Below are 9,340 nucleotides of genomic sequence, written 5' to 3'. Positions count from 1 at the left end.
TGGGTGATAAACACTGGTGCAAATTGATTTAATACCCAATAATTCGCACAGTTCGAGTAGTGTACGTGACATAAATGTAGTGTGTTCATCAGTGAGAATTTCTTTCGGAAATTATTCTGCAGATTATTCTGAAGAGTGCCTCTGCAACACTGCATGCTGAGATGTTGCGCAGAGGCACTGCTTCCGGATATCGTGTTGCATAATCCACCAAAACTAATACAAAGCGATGCCCACATGCTGTCCATTCTAATGGCCCGACAAGGTCCATGCAAAACTTTTTGAAAGGTTTTGAAATTGTGCTTTTGGGGTAGCCGGTAGATTCACCAGCTGACATTCACAGCATGACGCACACCACCTGCGCACATCCCCATGAATGCCCGGCCAATAGAAACGGGCCATTTTACGGATCAGTGTTTTTCCCTGTCCCAAGTGTCCCACCATCGTATTATAATGTTATTGTATTTTCCTTTGTCTGAGTGTCTTGTGTCACTCGATACAACCGATCCTAAATGATTGCAAAATACGGATATGTGAGTGCAATTTCTGGCTGGAGGCAAAGGCGTGCCTAAGGGTCTTGTCTCTCGTCTGGTCCAGAAGGAAATCTCCTGCAGGTAATCCTCTAAGGGCTGGGGAAGCCAGCACTTCCCCCTCCCTTACGTTATCCTGACACTTAGCTGATGTACACGGCCCCAGCTCCGCATCCCCAGTCAGTGAATCGCAAACCACACACCGAGAGACTTTGTTAAAGGACCCATTCACACAAATTCCCTTCAATAAAGCAGTAAATGCCAGCCAATTCATACCCAAGATTAGTGGATGGTTAAGGCGGGGGCGAACTGCAGCTTCGACTCTATGCTGTTTACTCCAGAATTTAATGATGAGGGTAACCAAAGGATAATCATGAACATCCCCATGTACACACCTTACCTTCATCCTCCTATTTGTGGCCAGTGCCTAGTTTTGAATCAAACATTGGTGAACTGTGGTTTGATTACAACCAGAATCCACCAATGCTTGATATGTACCCCCCTTAATACTCACAGGTATTTTGCATGCTCCGGCTCGATCGGGGGCAGCCTGCGGTGAGTCAGGAACCCGGACCAACATTTCCAGCTCCATTACAGGACACTGGTCCCGGAATTGCCCAGGGTTCCTGCATCTCCGGTAGGCCGACCCAGACGTTACACCTACACTCGTGGCAGCAGGTTCCACAACCTGGGGGGGAGAGCATAGAGAGAGATGGGTTAGTGGCAGCTGGGCAGACCCCCGGAGCCGGGGTGCCGGCTTCCGAGGGGAATTCCCCTTTTTTGGGGCACAGGAATAGGGTGAACCTGTTGCCGGTGTTGTTCGGGGCTGCGGCCGACCCGCTGCAAGATAATCTTCTTGAGGTCGTCATACATTAGGACATTAGCCGCCAGCAGATGTTAGGCCATGTGTTGAGCTTCCACGGACAGTGGAAGGAGCCTGGCCGCCCACTGGACATGCGGCTACTTCCAGATCTCTGCAGTTTTTCCAAACAAGTCCAGAAAGGCCCATTGCCATGAGGGTGACCGGAGGCATGGTGGCGGCTGTGTCCAGGGTCGTGGTCAGGGCTTTCTCCTGGTGTAGTAAGCTCCAGATCACCTGCTGGTCCTCTGCTTGAGCCTGGAGAATCTCATGGAAGCAACGATGCTGATCTTTACGAAGCTCAAGCAGGGCTTAATGTTGGGTATGCTGCTTGTTGGCAAGGGATTGGATGACTCCGGCCAACGGCGAGGACTCCACATCGGCCTGCACTTCCTCAAAAAATTCTGGGTTGCGGCACCAGTGTAACAAGGTTCATTGTTGGGTGGAAAGGAGGAAGCTGGGACCGGGTGAACAATCCACTTAAGTCTATTATTAATGTGACTTTTCAGTCTAAACACACAAGTTTGGCTTTTCATCACGACACACACACTCAGGTCGGACTGCCTCCTCTGGTGTTCTCCCCCTCTTTCTAGCTCTCCCCAGCATTTCCGCAGTGAGACAACTGACAATAATCAAGAGTGTGCTCAGGTGTAAACCCTTACCGCTCTCTCTCTCTCTCCGGACAAACACTCAACCATACCCCCACCTCCACAATTATATTTGTACTTTTTAAAATTTATTTATCACCCCACATTTTTAAAAGGCTTAAATGTGAATAAAATGGTTGTAAACTGAATATAAAATAAAACGTACACTTTCACATGTATATGTGTGTGTTTGTGTATATAGTGTGTACTATAAATATAGTGGCACCCTTCCCCAGTCCTGGCCTTAACACTCAAAAAATATGCTCACCTTAACTCTAACGAGATGGCTGATTTTCAAGATGGCTGCATGCTAGATTCTCTGGCGCATAGTTTTTTTTAGTTGTTCATTTCAGAATTTATTTTCAAGTGCAATAAACAATTTTGCTACTGTGTTGATCTCCTCTTCATGTCAAATGTAAAATCTGGGAATCTGAAGCAAAACCAGTTGAAAACCACTGCAATAGACTACACTACCTGCTTAGGGATGTGTGCATTAGTAGTGTTTACTAGTTTATAACCCTAAATATTTTTTGTTTCTATTGGACATTTAATAATACCAGCAATCTTCTAATTGACCCATGCCTTTGTCAGCAAAGAGATTTTGTGTAAAATTTTATATTTATGCTGTGGAAAGCTGTCCTGTTACATAATAATCCTGTTATGTTGTGTAGTTGCTGATTGACCACTAGGAGGCAATGTTGCATAAATACTTACAAGCAGTCAGTTTCAAATGCAGCATTCCCTGTACAGATACCACCACAATCTCTATCAGTACAAGTAAAGTAAAAATTTATAAATTCATGTAAAAATAAAAACAAATCTGACACAGTACAGCTCCAACTGTGTGCTTGTGTAAATATATGTATTGTGTTCACATGTAGGCTATACATAATATGATCCTGAAAAACATGTGGCAAAAGCTTCATCATGGTGGTATTTATTGTCACTTCTTGCATCTTGTGCGTCAAAGTACTATTTACATGAGGCACCAGCAATGCCTTACTGTGTCTCGCTGTAGTGTGATGGGTGCAGCGCTGACCTTGATGCTACTGTCTGACTCATCAAGCTCACTGTGTTATTGAAGATTTCTAAAAATGTGGGCCATCAAACATGATAACATTTGATTTGAGGTCTGATGAACTGTAAGTCTGTAAATAGGTCATTTAACGCTGACTCTCACTTCTGATGAATAAGGTGGGAAGGTTATCAGTCTAATTAAAGACACAAGTGGATACTGTAGTCATTCAGTGGCAATGCTTAGCTCTTACGTTTGTAACTTACTGTATATTTAGCTATGTTTGCAAAAGACGAAAATTATGAAGTACAGTTGTACTGTAGAAATCAAAAAAGGAAATTGGCATATGTAAATGTGTTAACCTCAGTATCAAAGTAAACAATTTCAGACAAGATTTCCTAAATATAGCAGTAGTTGGGTGAATATAAATAGCCATTGCAAACTACTCTAATAACGCAGTTCACACTGAGCACTTTATTAGGAAAGAGGCGATAATCTGACATGCTGCGAGTGTAATCTGACATGGCAAAAGACACTTTTGAAACAGAAAAACAAAAAGAAAAGGTTAGAGTGGGCAAAGAAATGCAGACAGTGGACAACAGAGAATTGGAAGAGTGTTATGGATCTTAACCCCATTGCGCTTTTGTAGGATCAGCTAGACTGTAAGATGCGTGAGAAGTGCCCGACAAGACAGCCACATCTATGGCAAGTGCTACAGGAAGCGTGAGGTGAAATGTCACCTTAGTATCTAGACAAACTGACAGCTAGAATGCCAAGGATCTGTAAAGCTGTCATTGCTGCACATGGAGGATTTTTTGATGAGAACTCTTTGAAGTAGTTTAAGAAGTTCTGAAAATCTTTCAAACTGTAATAGTAAATTTTCACGTTATTAATGTCCTGACTATACATTGTGATCAGCTGAATGCCACTTTGGTGAATAAAAGTACCAATTTCTTTCCATAAGAGCAAAATCTGTACATTATCCCAAACTTTTGGCTGTCAGTGTATATAATCGAATTCATTAAAAATAAACAATTATGTGGTTTATTTCTGTACTGTTACCAAGATGCAAATTGATTTCCATATTTGTGTTTCATACTTGTGGATTGTAAACCCCAATAGCCTACTGATGAAACTCTCTTGCATAACATTTAGCCCATCCCATTAATCTTTTGATAATCAAAGTCATCCTATTTTAGATCAAATTTCCACTGGAGCGCTACAATAAATAACATGTATCACCTCAACAGAAGCATCTTAACCCATAAAGGCCATAGGCTTAATGTTCCTATGGTGACCTGTGTTGAATATATGGTATATATCTATTAGACCATCTTCTAGCCCCCACTTAGCTGATGAAATTTAAAATTCACCCACTGTGAATGCTCTAATCTAGAATCATATTTTGTCCACAAATTGTGATTGCTTTTGTGGATTAGTACTAATATTCATGCAATTACTGTCAAAGAGATGTAACATAGTCCAGCGTGTATGTGCCTAATGACATGATTTACAAATCCAAACTGTGATGTCTTGCTTATAAAATATCATAACAGCAGCCCTCGGACAACTCGCAATGAATGACACCTATATTTATTTCATTACATGGATAAGCAAACACAAAGAATAACAAACCTTATGACTGCTCATACAAAGACTTAAATGCCTGATCAAATGTATTTAATCTTTTCTAAAATCTGTATTTGATTTTCTAACCGGTGTGATGAAATTTCTCATTATTGTCAGCAGAAAACATGGCTTAAAGGAATATTCTGGATTCAATACAAGTTAAGCATCTTTACAAGTTAAGTAACCGGCAGCATTTGTGGCATATTTTTGATTACCACAAAAAATAATTTTGACTGGTTCCTCCTTCAAAAAAAGCAAAAACTCAAGGGGACAGTGAGGCACTTACAATGGAAGTAAATGGGGCCAAATTTTGGAGGGTTTAAAGGCCAAAATATGAAGCTTATAATTTTATAAGAGCACTTACATTAAGTCTTCTGTTAAAACTTGTGTTATTGAGCTGTAAAGTTGTGAAATGGTTGTTTTTACGGTCGCATTCATGGCAATGAAGTTGTATAATTGGATATGACTTTACACAGGTTAGTAAGCATTTTTATCACACTAAAATCATGTTAACACACACATTGTTTATGTATTGTTGCTATACTTTTGAAACAATGTGTATTTTAACATTTACCAATGCCCTCTATTCACTTCCATTGTAAGTGCCTCACTGTAACCCAGATTTCTTATTTTTTTAAAGAAAAGGAGGGACTGGTCGAAATATATTTTTGTGGTAATCAACGTTATGCCACAAATACTGTCGATTGAGCTTAACTTGTATTAAACCTGGAATATTCCTTTAAGCTTGAGCTGAGAAAATCATGTGGACAGTTTTGGCAACCGGGCCCAAACTGTTGCCTTAGCGACTGTGTAAACCTACACTTCAGGCTGTTCTTTGCTTGTGGGCATTGATGGTTAAATATGAAAAACACAAGCTCAGTAAAGTCTGGTCAGTCATGTGCATAACAACCCTGTTTACCAACCCAAGTTGTCTGTGATTCTGGGATCAATGCCATACATGTTGGTTCTGCTTTCTTCATAAATCTCCATTTAGTTTGAACAAATACAGTATGCCATTTAAATTTGTGTCTAATATGACTTCTAGCTATTTCAGCTTGGTTTCTCGCTTGACCTGGTGCAAGTCTAAAAAAGAAAAAAACAGATTTCAAAAGCACATTCCTGTACAACTTTAATGTCAAGGTTTTATTCACTTTCATTTAACATTCATTTAACAATAACTTAAAAGAAATAGTTGCACACCAACTTTTAACATTTAAAAAAGTGTGGCTCATAGCATTATAGGCAGATTGTCACTTACAAAATAAAAGTCCCATGTTACGATTTTAATACCATGTTTTTTTCATGATGGTATTATTTTAAGTACTCTGGAGTACTAAGTAAAAAAAAACTGATATTTGAATACAACATAAATTTATTGTTGTCTGAAAGTGTGCTATGTACATTTGGCCCAATGCATTCTTCAGTAGAGTCCCATCTGCATCTCATGTGTGTGTAAATGCATGTATAGATGCAATTTTCTCCATAAGCAGCTCTTCTGTTTCCTATTTGACTATTTTAAGGGGGTCTGGGGATGCAGTGATAAACTGATTCCATTATGAACTTCATTAATGACATCCATCCCTCTTTATCTCATGGCATTCGGACTGCCTCAAGCAGCGACTTTTAGGATCCAGACTGGCCCCTTACACTTCTAGCTTGATTTCCATCTTTTGTAAAACTTCTTTATGTGGATCTGCATTTTTCATTTTGGTTCTTCCTTTTCATGTGGTGGTCTATTTGCTAAGGCCTTTTTGGTTTTCGCCTTGGTGCTTTTCGCCGTGAGCTGGTTAACAAGGTTTCGGTAGGCGGCCGATCGGAGGAATCGTGGGTAACAGTCTTTTTCCATTAGAATGTAGATGCGGTGTTGTGCCATATCAAAGCAGGCTGCTGTGGGGCTTGTCAAGTTGGCTTGAGTGATATCTCGAGTCTCATAGTCGATGTTGACCTGAAAGTGAACAGGATGTAAATTAAAACATTAAGAATATGTGAAATATGCAGGATGCAGTGAACTATTTCTAATTTTTACCTCTCTGGAAGCTTCACTTCCGATAAACTCATCGTATATCCTCCTCGCTTTGGATGGCAGCTTGGCTGCAGACTTTGTGCTTTTGTAGTCCTCACAGGCCAGATAGAAAGCAATGTTTTCTTCACTAAACTCAGATACCAGAAAAGCTCTGAAGGCGTATAGTCCATCTGAAAGAGGGAGAAAAATGGGTTTAGAAAGAAAGGATTAGTTGTGTAATGTGTCCAATCAGATTAGAGCACCCTACACAGATCAGACAGCAGGGTAGGCACATCTGTGCACTGTAGTCACCTTGCTATCATCTAAATTTAAACCATTGTCTCATGGATGCCCTAATTTTTTCTGTTATTGGCTCCTTTTGCTCACAGATCATTAGTGAGACTGCTTTTTACTTGATTACATCAATCTACCACATTAATGCTCTTCAGCATTCCAGTCATTTAATCTGCACACCATTTGCTTTACCCCATAGCATTCTAATCTTACTACTGTGTCATCTTTAACTACAGACAATGTGAAACATTGGGACTACTGTGAACATTATACTTACGTTTGTTTGACAAGAGCTTCTCAAGCGATTGTTTCCACATCAGACATTCCTCCAAGGTCAGCCTGAAAAGATGTCAGCCAATTAGTGCAGTAAAGCACGCATGGTCTTTATCATACTAAGAGAAACATTATGTTATCAAACATTCAGCAATAGCTGTGGATGTACCTTGGTTTTCTGTATTTGTAGGAATAGCATAGGATGCTCCAGTCTTGCCTCTGCATAAATCCACCAACGCATGCCTTTAATCTTTTGGCCCTGATGGTAGGAAAACATATAGTTAATACACAATACCCTTTTATTCTGCTTATTGTTTGAAATGGCAACAAAAGGATTTAAAATCCCACCCACTTTATGATATACAACTGTATTGGTAAATGTTCAAGCATTCAAATAATTTGAGATGCATCCATTAAAAATAACAAAATTCATGACAAAAAGCCCATAAAACCCTGACAAATGGGAATATGAGCAACATACCTTTCCAGGCAAGTGTTTGGCAGCCCTGATATTCCTTTGCACATTGAAAAGCCAGCAGGAAGATAAATATCCATTACGCAGTGTGGTCTCTAGGAAAAATGTATCAGCAGTCTGTCTGAAGAAAGGGAACAGGGAGTTTATATAGAGCAGGAAGAAGAGCATCATCTCTCCTCTTGGCCAATCATCATCCAGTTCTCCCTCCACCACTGTGAACTGTGATGTGCGTTTATGTGTACGTGAAAAGGCAGGAGAGTTTGTTGCTGAAACAAAATTATTAAGCATTGTTATTTAGGTGCCCCAATTCAAAGCCATTTCAGTGTTCTTTTTCCATTGCTCACACTCTGTTCTAGAAAGATTATTATTTCTAAAATGAAAAACATAAATCAAAGGATGTTTTTAGGATGCACAGTACATGCCTTTTACAACACTGTAAAAAGTGGTAACCTACAATTGTTACAACAAGGAGCTATTTCTACCTGATCTTACCTATTAAAATGAGTTTTGTTGATGTAACCTAATGTATTGAGGTTGATTTAGTGATGTTAAATTATATTTTTAGACCACATGAAGTACATTTTTAGGTTAACATTTCTTTTTTTTTTCTTTTTTTACTTTCAGTGCAGAAATGTATTTTTCTGTGCATGATTTTGGTGGTCTATGATCATGTTTCTTAAATAGATAAAACAAGAAGAGACACTGCAATGATAGTTAGCATTAGTTAGAAAGTGGTTGGTAAATTATAGTATCTTTTAGTGTGTGTAGTTCAGGATATTTGTCCCTTGATTTAAGAACACAACTAGAGATTGGAGCAACTGTCCTGAAGTGTGCATAACCTTCTGAGTACCGAGCGTGACTGCTGTGTGCATTTTACATTTCCCTTTTGATTTGTAACCAGTAGCACCTAATAAACAAGCAAAAAAAAAAAAAAAAAGAAAAACTAGAGCAAATAGTTTTCCTAATCATTGATGTCCACATATGTGGACAGCGGGACTAAGTTGTGAAATTTTAAATAATACCAAGCTAAAGAAAGTCAGATTATTTTCATAATTTTTTTTATTATGTTTCCAGGGGTGTTGGTTATTCATGTTTTTGAGACGTTACAGACATTAGAGCTGATTTTCTATAAAGCAATGGCCAGTATCATCCATTCACTGGCAACCATTTCAAAATAAAATAAAGCATTATAAATTCTTAATCTATTTACTGATTATCATTGTCCCATGTCTGCCAGAAATTTTAAGTGGTCCAAACATCATCTGCAGCCTGAAACTGAACTTTTGGTCGGATTTTAGGAGTGAATGCACTTAGCTGCATAGAGAGCTATAGGATGTCCCCTTGCTCCCTTTTAGTGAATGACTTAACCTCCATTGTGCTGTCTGTCTGTTCTGTTCTCAGAACAGATCTAAACCCACCTTATTTTCATCCTAACTCCATATAAAGTCTCTGAAAGCAAACATTTTCAACTTTTGGATGAACCCATTTATCCTCAATGTGAAAATCCACAGTGAATATAGGAATGCATTTACTAATGTTAATGAATAGAACCGTATTGTACAGTGATAATAAAATAAAATGTAACAAAATTTATATTAAAATTAAACGAAATAACCCAC

The 9,340-nt window shown here is 39.0% G+C and overlaps 1 protein-coding gene across 1 annotated transcript; it reads right to left on the bottom strand.

Annotated features, from left to right (window-relative positions):
- Positions 1–5,799: 5,799 nt before the first annotated feature.
- Positions 5,800–8,072, bottom strand: rgs16 (regulator of G protein signaling 16). The gene is made up of 5 exons (XM_051706139.1): positions 7,728–8,072; positions 7,416–7,505; positions 7,251–7,312; positions 6,704–6,870; positions 5,800–6,622 (listed from the first exon to the last, which is right to left on the bottom strand). Exons 1-5 carry the CDS (start codon positions 7,799–7,801, stop codon positions 6,380–6,382), a joined length of 636 nt encoding a protein of 211 aa, XP_051562099.1. The 5' UTR covers positions 7,802–8,072; the 3' UTR covers positions 5,800–6,379.
- Positions 8,073–9,340: the final 1,268 nt, after the last annotated feature.

Source organism: Myxocyprinus asiaticus, chromosome 9 (genome assembly GCF_019703515.2).
Source record: "Myxocyprinus asiaticus isolate MX2 ecotype Aquarium Trade chromosome 9, UBuf_Myxa_2, whole genome shotgun sequence".
Lineage (NCBI taxonomy): Eukaryota > Metazoa > Chordata > Actinopteri > Cypriniformes > Catostomidae > Myxocyprinus > Myxocyprinus asiaticus.
The sequence above is the reverse complement of the archived record's forward strand: the minus strand, read 5'-3'. Positions and strand labels throughout refer to the sequence as shown.